Source organism: Gymnodraco acuticeps, unplaced genomic scaffold, assembly GCF_902827175.1.
Source record: "Gymnodraco acuticeps unplaced genomic scaffold, fGymAcu1.1, whole genome shotgun sequence".
NCBI lineage: Eukaryota > Metazoa > Chordata > Actinopteri > Perciformes > Bathydraconidae > Gymnodraco > Gymnodraco acuticeps.
Window position 1 is genome coordinate 52,848 of NW_022990914.1, and position 19,653 is coordinate 72,500.

General features: G+C 40.2%; 1 protein-coding gene across 2 annotated transcripts in view; it reads right to left on the bottom strand.

Moving 5' to 3' along the window:
- The window catches only part of smarcc1a (SWI/SNF related, matrix associated, actin dependent regulator of chromatin, subfamily c, member 1a), a 38,540-nt gene that overhangs the window by 8,976 nt on the left and 9,911 nt on the right, over positions 1-19,653 (bottom strand). For both annotated transcript variants that reach the window (XM_034233932.1, XM_034233935.1), the window contains exons 11-25: positions 17,941-18,071; positions 17,281-17,340; positions 17,138-17,175; positions 16,080-16,201; positions 15,324-15,395; positions 15,088-15,201; positions 14,438-14,591; positions 13,430-13,540; positions 13,129-13,188; positions 12,429-12,687; positions 11,033-11,194; positions 8,737-8,792; positions 6,648-6,801; positions 5,786-5,964; positions 2,643-2,777 (exon numbers count right to left, since the gene is read on the bottom strand). In XM_034233932.1, coding sequence (XP_034089823.1) covers positions 2,643-2,777; positions 5,786-5,964; positions 6,648-6,801; positions 8,737-8,792; positions 11,033-11,194; positions 12,429-12,687; positions 13,129-13,188; positions 13,430-13,540; positions 14,438-14,591; positions 15,088-15,201; positions 15,324-15,395; positions 16,080-16,201; positions 17,138-17,175; positions 17,281-17,340; positions 17,941-18,071 — 1,807 coding nt within the window. The remainder of the gene's footprint in view (positions 1-2,642; positions 2,778-5,785; positions 5,965-6,647; positions 6,802-8,736; positions 8,793-11,032; positions 11,195-12,428; positions 12,688-13,128; positions 13,189-13,429; positions 13,541-14,437; positions 14,592-15,087; positions 15,202-15,323; positions 15,396-16,079; positions 16,202-17,137; positions 17,176-17,280; positions 17,341-17,940; positions 18,072-19,653) is intronic.

The window sequence follows — 19,653 nt, forward strand, 5'->3', positions numbered from 1 at the left end:
CGAACGCAGATAAAGTTGAGCTAGAAAATCCTCCAGCATCATTGAAGTCTACGGTTTGGGAACATTTTGGTTTCGCAGTTACGTACAAGGATGACGGACAAAGACAGGTGGACCGAACCAAAGCTGTTTGTCGGCATTGTTCAACTAACATTGGTTACGCGGCTGGCAATACACCAAACTTGCACACTCTTGAAAAGGCATCACCCGAACGTGAATATCACCGGTACCAAAAGAAAAAAGACTGAAGGTCAAACCCAACTCCCACTAGCATTTAAGCCTCCACCACGCGCAACAAGTTCAGACCGAGCCAAAGCTATTACAAACGCCAATATCTTTATGTTGCCGTGTTAGCAAAGCGCTACCTGGCTGCTACCTCTGTCCCTAGCGAGAGGGTGTTCTCCACAGCAGGAGACATTGTTAGTGCCAGCAGATCGGCCCTTTCGGCAAGCAATGTGGACAAGTTCATCTTTCTTTAAAAAAACATGAAAATACAATTATTATTATTTCAGTTCATCGAAATGCTGCACCTTAAAGTTTATTTTATTATATTTTGTATTTATTCGAGTGAATAAATTATTCACAGTTTAATAATAATAATTAAAAAAATATTTTATGTTTTGTGATAAAACAATTCTGCTGTACCGAACCGTGACCTAAAAACCGAGGTACGTACCGAACCTAAATGTTTGTGAACCGTTACACCCCTACTGGGTTTCCTTAGCCAAATAAAGCAGCTTTTTTAGCATGTCTGCAAAGGCTAAAACCCCAAAGTTCCCTCCATTACAGAATGTAAAAGAAAGTCTGAAAGGTTTCCATGACCTTCTGTCATCTTCAATAATCTTAGAATTATAAAACCAAAGTGTTGGCATGGCTAGATTCTAGCAGTCAGATTGTCATTATTGAATGAGGATCCTTTTTTTCCGGTTTATAAAGCTCAACGACAGTATCCTGCACATTTCAGTGGCGTCGGAGGAACTGGTGCATGTAAAGACATCCGTTCTGATCCCGTGTTTTACAGCATGGCAGCAGCAGAGGTTTGATTTCTCTCTAGTCTTTGGAAAGCTTATGTAAACCAGAGTCCTTTTCATGCACTATTTACAGCTGTGAAACTGGGGTGCACTCCCAATGCCTCCTCCACGATGAAAACACAGTTTTACACTCTCACTGGCGTCTCCAGGGAGTGGCCACACACACACCACACCACACACACACACACACACACACACACACACACACACACACACACACACACACACACACACACACACACACACACACACACACACACACACACAACACACACACACACACACACACACACACACACACACACACACACACACACACACACACACACACACACACACACACACACACACACACACACACACACACACACACACCACACACACACACACACACACACACACACACACACACACACACACACACTTTATTCGCGCTGAAGAGGTAGGCAACAGTTTCAGTTGCCAGTCTCTAAACAGTAGCTGTGCTCTGGAAAATGTTTGTTCTCGATTCACATCCTTCACAAAATAAGTGATTCGGTGTCTCCTCTTGATTTACTGAGGAAGATTTAGACTCATTTAAAAGCCACTTGTTCAGTAGCCAACATTTACCAATGAACTCCAAATGTTTACCTTCTACTTGCAACTGGGTGACAGAAGGTCGGTTTTGGATAGTAACAGAAATCTGTGGTTTAATTAACCTGTTAAGCCCTGAGCCAGTAGCTCTCATAGCAACTATATATGAAAACTCCATTATTGACATAAATATGTAGATGGATTATCAGTAATCATTTCAGACACATTGGATTAACCTTCAGCAGCGTTTTTATCGTTTTAATGCCATTGAACACAACTTTTGATCAGAACAACAGCATAGGTAAGACAATGTCCCGTTTTTGCTCCGTAAAGCTCCGTGTTGTGATGTCTGTTTCCCATGTCGTGAGTTCTCAGTGATGATACCAATACCCCTAGAATCTGTGGAATCTCAGCTTGCTAATCGATATCTTGTTTGTGCAGATCCGATATGTAATAAGGGTATTTATACCTAGAGTTCTGTGCTAAGTGCGTTAGCATTTTTTCGCTCAGGGCTAATTTAGACGCTTCTTGTGAGACTTGGGTTTTGTTTCGGTAAAAATGGTTCGTATCGTCAGTTAGCTGAGTTTCTTCCCGTTAAGTGGGTATGACACATTAATAGGTTTTTAAATGTTAAGGGGCCTCTGGGTTGAACAGGTTAAAAGGGGACATATGATGCTAATTTCCAGAGGGATGTTAGACTTTGCAAACCATCTACATACACAGAAACCTATAACAGGATATCTCAGGATAGAGAAAACCCCAACAAGCATAATAGAGCCTCTTTAAGGTAAAATGTCGTTGGATTAAGCCCCAACATATCAATTTTTACACTTACACTTTAGTGAGAGGTGCTACTTGAGCCTACTGCCTCTATAACAAATCTCCATTATTAATAACCGTAGCTGAGAGCCCTAACTAAGTGTGTAGTGGTGAAATGTTAATGCTTGAGCAGCAGCACAGGGTCAAAGTTGGCCGATATCATCCGCATTTAATCTCCAATTCAACACTTGTTATATGTAAGCTGCTTTTTTTCAAACTCACAGCCTCTTTCTCGCGGTCCATGATGGTCTCCAGCTCCTCGAAGTGCCTCAGCTTGATCTCCAGCTTCTTCATCTGCGTCTCCACCAGCAGAGCCACCAGGGACTTGATCTTCCTCTCCTCCACCGCCGCCAAGTGCTGCGAGGAAGAACACGAACCATAAGGATCTGATTCATTCCCTTAACAATTTGCACATATGGTACTCGCACTGCATTGAAATGTAAATATTAGAAAAAAGCAACAATTTTGAAATCTATATAGCGTCTTTTGTATATATATTTTTAGAAATAAATTGGCCTTATTGTACGCCTTCAAGTGAAGATCATCTATGTATGGTTTGTCAATTGATGTACAATAGTAGAGACTAAGCTGAACACTAGTAGCTTTGAACTGTTCAATCTAACCTATCAATGTACCAAATGTATTTTCTATGTGTCTTCAATGAAAACAATTTTAAAAAGATAAATAAATTGGTCTATAAGAGTGAGTTTTAACCATTTCTGTATGTGTGCATTCTTTAGATATTCTTAGATTTACATCTTGTACTGTTGAAAAAAATATACATATTTATTGTTCGTCTATTTTAAACTCATGTGCACATCTTGTTCACATGCTGCTGTAACTAAACCATTTTCCTATTTGGATCTATAAAGTATATCTATTCTACTGTGATATCTCTTACTTTATTATGATATTATATGATTAATTACGAATTAAATAAATGTACTACGTTGAAAGGCTTTCTTTACACATTTCCCACATCCTGTCCAATTACTCCTGAAAAAAACTGAAATTATAATATATACTACGGCTGTACCCGAATATCCAAATATTCGGTCGTTGGCCAACTATTTGGTTTTCAATTTCGTTATTCCTAAATGTATGCTATCAATAAAGGCGAATTGCCACATTCTTATACTATATTTATACTTTTTAAATTGCACTGTTAAAATGCGGAAATACAATCTCAGTTTGGGCGCCTGACATCGCTTTCAATAGCTAGGTCTGATCGATATGGACATAAACGCGAGTAAAGTCTAATCCGACGGGAGAGAGAGATCAGCTGCTGCTGACGAGTCGACACGCAGCTCTGCATGATCACCTGCAGCGGTGAGCGGAACAAAACACACTTCAGGTTAGAATATCACACGTAGCTATTTTAATGACCTCTCAAACTACCGTAACTAGTTATAGATATGTTTAGTTTTACTGTCGGGTCACTCATTACTGGATCCGCGAGCTGCATGATACTGACGGGCTGTCAGGAGAGGGAGAGAGTGCTCCGTTTATCCGTGTCATTGTAAGTTACTGTACACTTTTGAAAAATGTAGTTAATCTACTATAATTAGTTTGATATGATTCAATATTAAACAATTTGTTTTAAAGCTCAATAAATAACAAAGAAGACTTTTGACCGGCACTTTTCTCATTTTGGTCGGAAGATTTCAACTTTGACGGATATGTTGACCGGCAACGGAAACCTGGGCAGAACAACTATAAAAAGTCACCTGCATGCTGTAAGTAGTAGTTTAGTTTAGGTGTTGTCCAGTTGCCATGACGAAGCTGCTTTATCCGCCGTAAACAGTAACGTTACACATGATAAAAACATGCACGCGGAATATTCGTTGCTGATTACTACCGAATATTCGGAGCCCGAAAAATGGTGTTCGGGACAGCCCTAATATATACTAAGATAACCGTAGTGCATTAAAAAGGAGGAAAACACAATTATGAGAACAGCATTTCCTCTCACTCTTTTTTGAAGAATTGAAATAAATAAAATACGTTTAAACTAGGGCTGTCAAGTTAACGCTTTAATAACGCAAAAAAAATTAACGCCACTAATTATTTTAACGCGATTAACACATGTGTATGTTTTTTCCTCGGCCGCCCCGTAGTTTCAGAGCGCATCGAGTTTAAAATACCATCTACAAGCTGATGCTGACAGCCCCGCTCCTGTCGCCCGCTTGTGGCAGAGCACACTTCCACGCTCACCGGCAGGCACCGACTGGCCATCTGGAGGACCGGGAGGGTGTGTGTATGTGTGGCCCGAGCGAGCGAGAGAGAGACCTTACGTGCATTGTTGTTGTTAGCATCTGGTGCTAGCTAGCTGCGCTAACAGATATAAGGAGCTGCTTAAATGAAAACAGAGGAGCGACATTTCGCCACAACTGCGCCGAGCACTTGACTTTATGCAGGAAGTCAAGACAGTGGGACATTGTACGAGAAGTCAGCACACTCAGCACGGATAGTGCGCAACATGATTGCAGCGTCCAGGCAGCTCCCGTTCGAGCATATGCCTTGAGTTGCACATAGCTCCAACGATATCACACACACACACACACACACACACACACACACACACACACACACACACCACACACACACACACACACACACACACACACACACACACACACACACACACACACACACACACACACACACACACACACACACACACACACACACACACACACACACACACACACACACACACACACACACACACACACAACACACACACACACACACACACACACACACACACACACACACACACACACACACACACACACACACACACAACACACCCGTTGAATTGAGGCGAATATTTGTAATGTTCAGAGGTTGTTGTGTTTAATATTCATGAGAATATTTGTCATTGTTCAAATGATAATAAACATTAGCATAAAGCATATTTGTCCACTCATATGTTGATAAGAGTATTAAAAACTTGAAAAATATTCCTCTAAGGTACATTTAGAACAGATAAAAAATGTGCGATTAACTATTTTAATCGGCTGACAGCCCTAGTTTAAACGCTGTCTTAAATTTTTTTTTTTTTAAATATTCACCACTATTTACAGATTGACCTTAACAAAATATATTATTGCAACATAAAAGATACATATTTCAGCACACTCAAAAAAGGACAAAACAATAAAAGCAGAATTTCTAATCATGGACAAAAAGAGTGAAAGTTGTTGCTTTACGTTTTCTGCATTCCTGTCTATTGTGGCCATAAGACACAAACTCAACAGGATCCAACCAATGACTTTCAGCAACGTTTTGAACATGACAACAAGGTGAACTCTGGGTAAATCAGATGTGTGTTTGCTGAGTCAGCACTCCTGTAATCTCACCTTGGCCTTGGTGGCAGCAGATGCCAGAGCAGCGGCGGCCGCGGTGGCGATGTTCCCCTCTCCGATGTCGTGCTCCAGTTTCTTCCTCTTCTCCTCTACCTCGTCAGTAACTGCCTTCTCCTCCTTCTCCTTCTCCGGCTCCGAGGACGACGTCTCCATGGACTCCTCTTTGTCTTTGTCTGACAGGGAGGGAGATTTAACGATTATTTCAGATAAAACAAGAACACCTTCTGCACTCTGGACCAGTCTCTCGTATATTACAAGTAGAGTTGATTAGTTGTCTTAATTGACACATTGAAACAAAAATACAGATAGATAGGTAGATAGAGAGATAGATACAAGTAGAGTTGATTAGTTATTAGCAATTGAAACAAAAATACTTTAGTCAAATCTATTAATTGTTAAAGAAATGTGTTCAAAACATATGCTGTTTTTTGTGTCAAATGTTGCAGGAAACGAAATATCTTTGGGTTGGACTGTTGGTCCAACATATTAAAGTATGTAACAGCATTACTGACAATTTCTTTCAACAATTTCTTGATAATTGGACAAGATAGTCGCTTGAAACCATGTAATCTGCATTATGAATCGATATTTAAATGAATAGTTAGTTGCAGCCTTATTTACGAGATCATGGAGGGGTGCCAAGACCTAGAAATGAGTCAGCATTCAAGCACTTTTGGTTCCCAAAGAATGTCTGTGGCTAATACAGGTTTAGTTCTACGGGACTCGAAAGATCAGGGTGTCACGGAACTAATGATAACTGCTAGGTCAGCATACAAAAACACATCCTCCCCCGTACATCGATGCACAAGAAGCTTGTGGATTTATTTGAGCATTTGATCCTGATTCTCCGTGTTACCTGCTGGAGCCGCCTTGGCATCCCCTCCCTCTTCACTCTCCTCCTCGCGCTCCGACGACTCGGACCCCTCCTTCTTCACCTTGTCCGCGGCATCGGTCTTGTCGCTCTTCTCCGCAGACTCGCTGGGCTTCTCCGCCTCGTCCTTCAACTCCGCCTGAAGGAGGAGGAAACAGACGATAAGTGGCCGTGTCAATGCCACAGGAAACAGAAAATAGACTTAAAAATGTGTTTGAAAAAAGATAAAGTGAGATTTTGTGTTGCATGGAAACTGCATAAATGAGAAAATGAAACACCTTTAGGGTTGCAAAAGCACCACGAAACCCACTGAAAATATATAAAATGGTCTTAGATACGTGACTAATGGCCTATATAAACAGGGGTGCAGAGTTGGGTGTAACGCGTTACTGTAATAATATTACTTTGGTCGGTAACGGAGTAGTGTAACGCGCTACTTTTATAATTCAGTAATCACACTACAGTTACTAACATTGCCCCGACACGCGTTACTTCGTTACTTACTAAAAATCAGTCATAATCAAACCTCAACAAACACCTGCAAAGAACACATGCTAAGGTGAAGCTAACGCACAGCTATTTGTTGTTTGTTTATATCACGTAGTCTGTTCTTCTTCTCTGTTTTCCGGCTGTTGCCTGTTTTGAATGACGAATACACACTACCGCCACCTGCTGGTAAGGAGAGTTATTGCCACTCACGCATGCACAGTTCTTACGTGCTCGGCTGAAGTCTTTGAGAACACGCCGACGCAACAGCGTGAGCAGAGATAGACTGCGCAAAATATACAGATAGCAGGAGACAGAGGACAGCCACGGTCAGATAGGAGAACATTCAGGATCTGGATCAGTCTTATGCGACAATGGAAACTGAACTAAAGAGAACATTTGAAACTTTAGCAGTCTGCGTGATCTGCCTGCAGGGAGGGGCGGGCCGGCCCTGCGAGTAAAGTAACGAGTAACGTAACGAGTAACGTAACGAGTAAAGTAACGAGTAAAGTAACGAGTAAAGTAACGAGTAAAGTAACGAGTAAAGTAACGAGTAAAGTAACGAGTAAAGTAACGAGTAAAGTAACGAGTAAAGTAACGAGTAAAGTAACGAGTAAAGTAACGAGTAAAGTAACGAGTAAAGTAACGAGTTACTTTATGTAGAGAGTAACGAAGTAGTGTAATATATTACTTTTAAAAAAAAGTAATATGTAATATATTACTTTTTTTAGTAACGACCCCATCTCTGCAGGGGTGCACATAACTTTCTTAGTGAGTTACTCAGACGAGTACCAGGAGACAGTGTTTGGGGGGGGTGCTAAACACACCAACGTTAACAGCAGCCCCGTCTGTGCACACGGAGACCGACTGTCGTCCAGTGATCTAAGCGCCTTCTGGAAAAGCTTCAGCTTAGTGACGTTACGCATGTCAGATGCCGCGCATGCGTACTAGTTATGTGCACCCCTGTATATAAAGTAATTGATAGTGACTTAACGACATGAAAGAATTAAGTAATAGCTGGTAAATGCGGTTCTAATCAGGTGGCATGGAAATATGTGTCGTATCGTGATCCTGTCAACTTTTTGAACGACAAACGGCGTGATTTAGAAAGAGTCGGACACTGGTTAATGGATGCTAATGAGGAAGCTATTAACAAACTGCTCTGCAAAGCTGGATCAATGTGATCGTAGAAAAAAACAAATGTCATTACATTTAGCAGATTGGCCTTTCTGAAACAAGTAAAAAAGTACTTATAGAAACAGAGTAGGAGAAAGGTTTAAAAATGAAAATGCATTAGGAAGTTCTTCAGCCTTTCTCTTTGGGAAAGGAAACTTTAGATTTTGGGACAGTTTTAAAAGATTTATGCATTTGATATGGGCTACAGAGTGCCACAGTCAGGGTAGAAAGTGCTCAGTGACAGACGAATGAAAGTTTTTGTCTTCATGTTGAGAATAAGAAATGGTCTATATACTGAATGCTTTGAGTACTTATTAGCAGAGGTTACCGTCATGTGATTCACTCTCAAATGCAAAGCAAAACTGATTGTCTTTGACATTTAGTACACATGTAAAACACAAACAAAGCTTACCTTATCGGCCTGCTGGGAGTCTGTGTCTGCGTCCATCTTCTCTGCCTCTGGGGTTTCTGCAAGCGTAGAGGAGAATTGAGACACATGTCAGACTAAAACCGATCAAAAAAGGGTCCAGATTTTTTTTTTGTAGCTTATAATGCTGCTACTTAAAACCAAGAGCAAGAGGCGTTTTCACACCGCGGTACTTTTCCCACAAAGGTTCATCAGAACTCTTTAGTTCTCATGAACGAAGTACAGATCGCGTTCACACCGGAATAAGTTCCTGGGGAGGATTAGGCAAATGAAGCCGCTGACGTCACTTCTTCTTCTTCTTCTGCTTTGGGTTTACTGGCAGGCCGCAAACAGCTTCACGGCGTATACTGCCACCCAAAGTCCCCGGAGTTGGGGACTGGCTTCAGTAGAAGCTGCTGGGACTCCCAGCAGCTTCTACTGAAGCCTTCCGAGTAAATCGCCAGAACGCCGACACCTCCTCATCTCCACCGCTCCCATGTTTTATTTTGTGTTGCCATAAGTTAGTCTCTCTGCGTTGGTGCACTAATGCTAATGATGATAATAAAATGGCGGCTTCACAAAACTTTTTGGGAGTTTTCAGGGGCGTGGTTTGCAATCCGCCCAGCCAATCAGACATAGGAACCTTTTTCTCCCACGAAAGTCCCTGCTCTCTAGCAGGGACGGAAAAGGGGGTGAAAAGGTTCTCATGAACTAATTTTAGTTCCGGCTCTTTTTGGTGTGAATGCGACATTTCGGAACTAAAGTGGGAAAAGTACTGCGGTGTGAACGCGCCTAATGATAAGGGTCAGATTGCGCTAACACATGCATATTCAGACAAAGAAATTACAGATTAATAAAACAATTGTATACGACTAACAGAATGGGGCAGCAGTGCTTTATCATCCAGTTTGATTTAAAATGCATTTATAGATTTATAGAGGGTAAGACCAGCAAAGAAATCGTGTTGAAGTGAAGAAACTCAGGAGAGAAAATTAAGGTTAAAACAATTTTTTGAGAGCAGGAAAGGTTGTGAAGCATTTGCACACACACACACACACACACACACGAATACATGTGTACAGTTGAGTGTTAAACTATGTCACGGGTGCACTTGAGCGTGTGTTAAGTGTTTGAATATTGATTTCTGTGATGTGTGTGTCGGTCAGATGCTTCAGGCCACTCTACACATTTAAGCTATTGATTGTAACTGTGGCTTTGGAGGGCTTTAATTCAGGTTGAGCAAATGTGAGAGGTGTGTGAGGTGTGTGAGGTGTGTGAGAGAATATGTGTGTGTGGAGGAGAAGGGAGAGGAGGAAAAGATCAAAAGTGAAAGAGAGGGCGAGTGAAATAATTCAAGAAAGCACTGAGAGAGAGGGAGAGAGAGAGAAGCACATGTTAGTGTGTGATGACCCAGTTCCCCCCCTCCCCACCGGTTTAATCCACTGGTGCGAAAACACACACCAATGTTAGTGTGTCGCTAACCCCCAGCTGGTGAAAACTGACATGTGTATCGCCTACAAATGTCAAATCATCTTCCATCATATTTAGGGGAAAAAAGACGATCTAGGCTATTCCAAGATGGAGGAAACAAACAAGGATGGGAGGACAAAGAGAGCACACACACACACACACACACACACACACACACACACACACACACACACACACACACACACACACACACACACACACAACACACACACACACACACACACACACACACACACACACACACACACACACACACACACACACACACACACACACACACACACACACACACACACACACACACCACACACACACACACACACACACACACACACACACACACACACAACACACACACACACACACACACACACACACACACACAACACACACACACACACACACACACAACAATTCACACACAACACACACACACACTACTGCTGTTTGGAGAAATATTGTACTTTCTCCTGGACGACATTTTTTCAGATAGCTTTAGTAACTAAAATATAATCTAAGAAAAGAAACTGAAAAACAGAAAGGGCCATTATGCTTAACGAGTACTTTTACTTCTTTAAGTATATTTTGATGCCAATACTTTCGTACGAATTTGATTGCATGACTTTCACTTTTAGCAGGTTATTAATAATATAATAATAGATTCAATTTGTATAGCGCCTTTCAAGGGACCCAAGGCCGCTTAACATGGTGAACAACAACGTCTTTACTTCTTTAACTACAGGCGACAATATAGTTTAAAAAAAAACTAACTCGTGCTTCTAGTTTTCCACACTCGTCAGATTCTGCTCACCGGACTTCTCCGGTTCCTCGGGGGCGGTGCCGGCGATGCCACTGCTCTCCAGGCCGAAGGCGGGGTCCACCTTCCCGGTGTTGCGGGCCGCCTCCTGCACCTTCTTCACGTGAGCCTCCACCAGCTCAGCCGGGACCTCCTCACGCACACGAGAGAACTCCTCTGCACACAGAGAGCATGTTTATTAAATCAAACTTCAAAACTGACTTTAATCGTCTATTTTTTTACTGCAGTTAGAGTTGCCAAAGTTATTTCGTTGTACTTTGTATGATGACAAGATATATTCTATTCTAATATTGATATGGGTATGAGAACTGGACAATTCATTGTAATCACAATATGGATTAGTGCAATATCTAATTCACAGTACAGCGCAATATTTGTTAAAAGCAAAATATCTACTTAAGAATCACAATTGCAAAATTGGTCTAAATAATGTTCTTAGTATTTCCCCCATATTTTGAATGCCTAATGTGTCAAACTCAAGGCCCGGGGGCCAAATCAGGCCCTTGGTGGATTTGATTTCGGCCCGCAGGATAATTTCTAATTACTATTAGATCTGGCCCGCCGGTATATTGCACGCACACCTTCACTCCATCCTGAGGGTCTCCTCAGCTCAGAGCCTGAGCCCAAACATTGATGACCTTGCACCCAAGATGAGATGCCAAGTATCTGAACTAGCTTCACAGAGCAGCACACTGAGTTCAATGGATGTTTCCTTCTGCACTTTCTCTCAGGACAACAGGACTTGATTGGTTTGTTCTTTGAGGGGAATAGTTTTGTTGAAGCTGTTGTTGGCCTGTGGGGAAATGTACTCATGAGAAATGACTGATGATTTTTTAGTCAATGTATTTAGAAATTAAACATTTTCAAGTTTACAGCCTCAAACGCTCTAATTTTTGTGATTTACAATTGTTTTTTTAATTATAATTATTGTATGCACATCTGTAGATCTAAATCAACTAATAGAAAAAAATCAATGATCATCATACAAATGATTAGCGGTTAAATATCCACTAGCAGTATTTAAATCAACTGAAATTAGCTCCGCATGTACCAGCTGTGATGAACACAGTTAATGCAGTTGTGCAACAGAGTGAGTGACTGCTGCCCCCATTTTCATACAGAGATTTATTTTAGGCTTGCAGTTCATTTAATTTTAGGACTATAAATTAGTAATTTGGTACGACTTAAAATGGTTGAACTTTGGGAAGCAACTGTCAAAAATAGTTATCTATCAGTTTCATCACATGTTAATATTATTTATATATACACATTTCCACATATTAACAATAGATATCCAAAGAAAGTTCATAAATATCTAATTTGCAGAGCTCAAAAGACATTTCAAAGATGTGACTCAGCAGTTTTATCCTCCACCCCCATCAGTTCTCACCTAGCGCTGCCTTGGCTGCAGCAGACGCCACCCGGGGGTCCACCACGGAGGCGAGGAAGGCCACAGTGCTCATGACGGGGTTTCCAGACTGGCTGAAGGGAATGGGCTGGTAGGCCAGAGGGCCCAGAGAGGCCTCGGTGCTCTCCATGTACGGATCCTCGATGGGCAGCCGCAGGAAGTGCAGGATACACTCGTCCTGGGTGCGCGACCCGATGTGCTCTGACACTTTGTTCCAGTCGTCCTTGAACATCTCCAAAGCCTGGAAGGAGTGGAGGGGGGGGGGCAAATTAAACACGTGTCAGTCTTTCTATCTGGTCAGTGTGTAATATTTATAGGAGGTTTGCAGGAGAAGGAGGACAGAAATACAGATTAAAGGGTCGTAAGGACAGAGAGGATGGAGTTTTATGTACTGTGGAAAAGAGGGGAATTTTGTGAGAAAACAAAAAAGTCAAATAAAAAAAGGAATAAATGAAATACAGAAAAAGAGTTTAAGAAGGAGGAATAGGAAGGACAAGTAGGTGAGAAAATAAATAAAATAGAAAAGGAAAATAGGTGACGACAAGCAAGTAAAATAACCATCTTTAATATCCATAAGTATTCATGACAGCTGATTGGTTTAAGTTTCAGTGCTCAGCAGTCGTATTTACAATTCAGAGTATTATTGTAGCTTACTTTCGTCTCTAATGTCTTTGAGACTCACCTCCAGCAGCAGAAGAGTCTCCTGCTCGGTCCAATCCCTGGTGGAGTTGGTAGTTTTACCCTGTGAGGAACAACAACACCAAAATCACATTAATATAGATATTAGGACAAGAAGAACATGTATTGGCAGGAATTTGAAGTAAAATAGCAAAATAACCTCCAAGATAATATATATGAATATCCGTTTAAGCTTTTTTTTTACTTAACTCACTTTTAAGAAATCATTCCACCACCTTTCAAAATAAGTCAAACTAGAACAATTTATAACTTTCAACAGGTTTTAAAGCCAGTAAGATGCTGACCTTGAGATGTTTCTTGTTGTAGAGGTCGGAGCGCAGGCCGTAGTTCTGCAGGTCGATGGACTTGTCTTTGATTTTGTCTGCGAAGTTTGGCATCTGCTGTTGAGGGGGAATCTAGAGGGAGGAAACAACACATGAGCAATGATGGCGTGGTACTCTTGCCTGTTGAGACATTAAAGGGGACCTATCATGCAAAATGCACTTTTTGATGTCTTTTATACATAAAGATGTGTCCCCGGTGTGTCGGGGAACTCACGCAGCGTCAGAAAATAAAACCCTCTCTCTTTTCCTCCGTACCCAAATCTCTAAAAACGGGGGAACAACGGAGCTGATCCAGATTTGCGTCCGATATGACGTAATATCTGAAATGTGGACCCACGTCCCAATCTGAAACGTTGCTATCAGAAACAATGCTCGACTGTTTAGGACGTAATATGGTCGGTGTTTACATTAGCATCGCTAACACTCAGAGCTAACCTGTACTGGAGAGCATGTGTGTGAAGAAGCAGGAAATAAAAAGGAACTCACCTTGTGGTTTAACCGGCAAGAGAGAAAGCCTTTGAGCTCCAAACTGTTTCAGAGAGAATCCTTGATAATCCATGATATGGCGTTTCATCACGGCAGCATTTAGTTTAGACAGTAGCTGCCGGGTCCCGCATGAGCTCAGACCCCTAACTTTTTTTTTAAAGCTTTATACATAAAATCATCACTTTGAAACAGGAAGTGAAACAGAGGGATACGAGGCATGGCTAGAACGGGTGATCTGTTTGGTATTTTGAGCAAAACACTTCATAGACATGTTCATAGACATGAGACCTATGCTATTGCCTAAAAATAGCATGATAGGTGACCTTTAATACCAAATTCTACTGTGTGTTATAATGCTAGCAGTAAAATAAGATATGAACAATACGCTGAATTGCACTGAAGCTGTCTCAATCGTTTTCTCCAATTTAACGAACCCCTTTTTATTCTTCTTTCACTTTGTATATATATTTCAGTCAGTCTTACCGGAGGGGGTCTGTGGTTCAGGGGAATGAGGCCAGAGGGTGTGTCGGCCAGCACGGTGAAGTGGGGGGTGGGTGGGGGTCCCATGGGCAGCGGGCGACTCTCGGAGTCCACCTGGTAGTTCACCAGACCCCACTGCTCCAAGAAAGCATGAACCCTGGAGAGAAAATATATATGATAAATGTCATTTTTGTTCAGATTATTTCAATGTATTCATACAGAGTAAATTCTGTGGGGATTTTTCAAATGTTGTTGATAATGTATCGAGTCCTATGAGGAAATGTATACATCTTGAGAGGCAGTGTGGCTGTTAATGGTATATTGTTGGTTTCCCGATGTTTAATACCACAAAAACGACATGTCAAGCAATAAATAAACAGATTTCAAAATGTATTAAGTTAGCATTTCAACTACATTTTGTACTTTTTGAAATAAAAACGCTGGTGGAATGAAAACAGAAAATCATCTCCTTCATTGAAAATGTAAATGAATTGAAACTGAACTAAATTAAGATGTTCTGCATTGTCTCTACAAATGTTTTTCAGTTTGTCTGTTGATGACAGACGTGACAGGGGAAGGAGCTGCCTTTGCAGAAGTAATGTAGATATTTGGTTAAATTACAAACTTGGTAAAAAAATTAACCCTGTGCTCACCTCATGATGGCACAGACGTCTCCTGTCAGGTTCCTGCGACAGGAGGTGGAGGTGAGGTACTCCTGAGGGTTTAGCCGGTACGTATCGATCATGAAGTTGCGGTAGGCCAGGAATCTGTGAGAAGAACCACAAAGAGATTAGTATAACAAGACAGGAAACAGACATTTTGAGTCTACACATTGTACAAGAATTATACAAGTATAGACACATATCTACTGTGTTTATATGGAGCTTACATCTCTGGAGTTTTGGACTTGTTCTTTCCGTTGAAGAACTCGGGCAGGGCTCTCCTTTCGATCTCATGGATGCTATAAAAAAACAAAAATATTTAGGTTTAATACTTAATGAATTTAGGAGAGTACAAATTAACTATAGCTCATTGTTATCTGCTATATAATGACAGGTATAAGTAAATACTTAATCTAAGGTGTGATCTTCTCAAACCTTCACATTATATGATATGACTGCCATAATAGGGCTGTGCAATTAATCTATTTTTATTTCGATCTCGATTTTGGCTTGCAACGATTACGAAAAAAACGTAATCGAAATAAAACGATTATTAATTTTATTAAAAAATATATTTTAATTGTTTTTTAAATGATTTTTTCAGTTGAATTATACTTAAAGTTAAACTGTTAAAAACATACTGTTCACATTTTTTTTATAAATAAATGGGTGTTTTCAAAGCAAATGGATAATCTTTTTTTAATAATCATGATATTTATTATTGACCAAAATATTTGTGATTATGATTTTTGCCATAATCGCACAGCCCTACATAATAGTGAGCTTTTTTATCTCCAAGTAAAATACAGCACGATGTAAATAAATAGACTGCAAATAATACGTAACATCTAAAAACAACTATAATACCCATCTTACAGCACATTTAGGCCTAAAGTTGTCATTATATCCCACCAGAAAAATAAATAAATTGTAAAATAAGCTATATTTGTGGGGTATCGTCGTGTTTATTCCCCAGGTCTTACCAGTTGTAGTCGAACCAGGCGCTGTAGCTCGGGATGATGATGTGGTGAGTCTGTTCGGTCACGTTGTCCTCGCTGGCGTCCATCAGTCGGTTGATCTCAGCTTTGCCCTGCTCCTCATCATCCTGCAGCACAACACAGACACATCAGCATAAAGAAGATACGTTTTATTTACGAATACACATTATGAAAGTCCAATTTCCTAAAGCTTTCTTAACAACAAAGTGTTTGCACGGATGAAAATAAATTGAGCAATATTTCACAGAGGAATACAAATATATTTCATCTCATTTCTTTCCCCAATGACGACTTCGGGGAGACTCCATCTCCAACGACAGGAAACACATCCTCAGTAAAGATGAATATGGGAATAATATTGAAGGAAGGCAGACTTTGAAAACGAGACTAAAAAGAGAAACACTTTTTGACCTGATCTGGTTGATAAATATCAAAAAGACAAATGTTCAAAATGACAAATGGCTAATTATAAGTAAACAACATTAAAAAAACACTTGTAGGGACCATTTTCCATATTTGAAATGTCTTTTTTTCCAGGCTTATACATTTTGTTTAAATAAATTGTTATTTTTATAATGTGTATTCCAGGCACAGGTTATATGGATTGAGTCCTATCATTAAATTACATTCAATCCTGTCATCAGCATGATTGAACCATTGAGGGTCTTTCAAACCATCTTCGTGATGAAGACATAGTAAGGTTAAAAAGTTCCTTTGTTGGTCAACATAACTTATTATTTTATAGCGAAAACTGTAACTGTTTTCTTTTCACATCGTTACCTTAATGTTTTTGATTACATTTTTTAAAAAGGGGCATATGATTGAAAACGTAATTCCCATAGAAAGAGTATCATGGCTCTTCATGTGGGAAATGCATGAGAGCATTAGTGAACAATCACTGAGGTTAGACTGTGACACATTCGGGCTCTAATAACATCTGATGGTGATTTGTAAATGCTTTAAAACATTTCCCATCCCTTTCATTCACACCAGCTACAGTATTTAGTTTGATGAAGACAGAGAGGAGTCGTAAATCATCTCACCTTTCCACCAGACAGCACAGAGTCATCCTCCATGTCATCTGGAAGTAAAAACAGATTTCCATCACAAGGGCAGAAAGACTCATTCTAAACATTGTGTTATTTTAAACACAACTAACCACATCAATGACATAATAGATACATACCCAGGTCAGCCAAAGTCCCTCCTTTCACCGGAGTACTCTCGTTGTCTTTCTTTGAGTTTGCTGTGTATGGAAAAAATAAGAGAAACGACGATTGAAAAGGGTGAACAAATATATTAATACAAGTTTAATTCAGCCATCGGTAGGGAGGCATTAGAGAGACACTGACATAAATGGAGTGAGAAATACTTTTCGTGTGTTCAGGGGAGAGAGAAGTGATTTTTGTAAAAGTGGGACATTTCAAATGGGAGCAGTTTGAAAAGGATTACATGTCTGGCTCCTGAGGCTTTTTTCCTACTTTTTTTAACTGGGATATGGTGAGAGTGTGTGTGTGTGTGTGTGTGTGTGTGTGTGTGTGTTGCAGATGAAGAGGAATTTCTGTGCGTGGATGTTCTTATCAGTCTCATTTCCCCAGTTTAAAATATGCTCGGATTGGTTAGCTGACCAGCTCTGTTGTGATTGGTCAACTTCCTAGAGATGTCCCGCCCCTTAGCCTAACTTGTACAATGTGTTGGAGCACTAGCCAATAGAAGTGCTTGTGTTACATAGTGATGTTATTACGTTGGGATGTTAGCCTTTGCAGACCATTTACATGCACACAAATCTATACAAGCACACTACAGAGAATAAAGTCTCCAGCTCAGCCCCACTTTCATGACGTACCGTTCTTCGACACGCTGCCCTCCTCCATGCTGGCGCCAGCGGAGGAGTCGTCCAAGTCCTTGTTCAGGTCCTCCTCTGTGTCCTCCTCCTCGCCTCTGTGGCCCCGCCGCTTCCAGGAAGGGGTCTGGTTCCTAACACCAAAGAGAGTCATGAGTAAAAAAAAAAAATCTACTTGAGACATTTGACAAGATCGAGCATTTAAAAAAGGTGTTTCACCTTTTACAAGCAATTTAAAAGTGTGTTTATGATAATATTTGTCGTCAAAAGTCATAAGATTGTTACAATGCAAAGACAGAAACAGTCTCTTGCACAGATTACTGATCACTAAATATTATTTTGCTATTAACAACCAAAGTTATGATGTGTGACACTGGTCTAATTAGCCGTTCATATTAAAAAAAAAAAGGGGAAACATTTGTTTTAAATGCAATAAGACTTTGTAACTCAAACATACAATTCAAGCACTTTTCAAACCTTGAAAAAAATAATACATTTAAGGATTTCCAGCATGAGCACACACGACTCACACACGACTTTATTATTGCTCTTTTAATGTCTAGTGTGGTATCATTTATTTTCATTTCCAAGTGCATTAACATCTATGGTAAGATTAAAAAGGATATGTCTAGTAATATTCTACATTTGTTCACACCAAACCCCCTATAAGAGCTCAAAACCACCGATGACAGTCCAATAAATATTAAAAACCCATTAAAAAAGCCACACTTTTGCACTAGGTAGCATGCTAATCCTTCCATGAATATAGCAACTGCTTTTCTGGAGTCAATGCCACAATGCCTTGCATATGGGAAAAACATCAAATGAGTATTAATCCACCACTTAAAGTAGTCCCAAACAGATGCAATATTAAGTTACATTTCAAGGTTCAAGGCTTTTATTGTCAAGCCTTGAAATGTAACTTAAATATTGCATCTGTCTAGTATCTAAAAAGAAGAAAATCACACCAAACCCTCTATAAATAGCTCAAAACCACCAATGAATCTTAAAAACCCATCAAAAGCAACACTTTTGCACTAGGTAGCATGCTAATCCATCACCATGAATATAGCAACTTCTATTGGAGTCGATCCCACAATGCCCTGCATACGGGAGAAGCATCAAATGAGTATTAATCCACCACTGAAAGTAGTCCCAAACAGATGCAATATTAAGTTACATTTGCCACAGCTCATCGTCACATCACTCTTACATGTTGGCAATTGTTTCCAATACTTTTTCCTACAAGTTCCTTTCAGTTATTATGCTCCAAATATCTGGATCAAACTCCCAGAAACCTGCAGGTCCGCTGCAACTCTGACTACTTTTAAATCCAGGCTGAAGACTTTTCTTTTTGCCGCTGCTTTCAATTGAACTATTCACATCTTACATCTTATCACTGTAACTTTAATTAATGTAACTTTGTTATTCATGTTTAATTATCTTTGCTTTTAAATGAATGTTTCTTCATGCCTTTCATTTTTGTAAAGCACTTTGAATAGAGCGGTGCAGGGATGACGTATTTACCTGGAAGTAAGCTGCTGGTTCCCTCGACAAAAAAGCAACGGGATTTCTCCATAGGATTTTCGAAAATAGCTGGAAATAAGGTCAGTGGAAAACGAACCTGTTTGATAAATGCACGTTTTATTCAGCCGGATAATCTCCACATGTCTACCCTACTTTTATAATTGTCAAATCATAAATCTAATGGCCAGA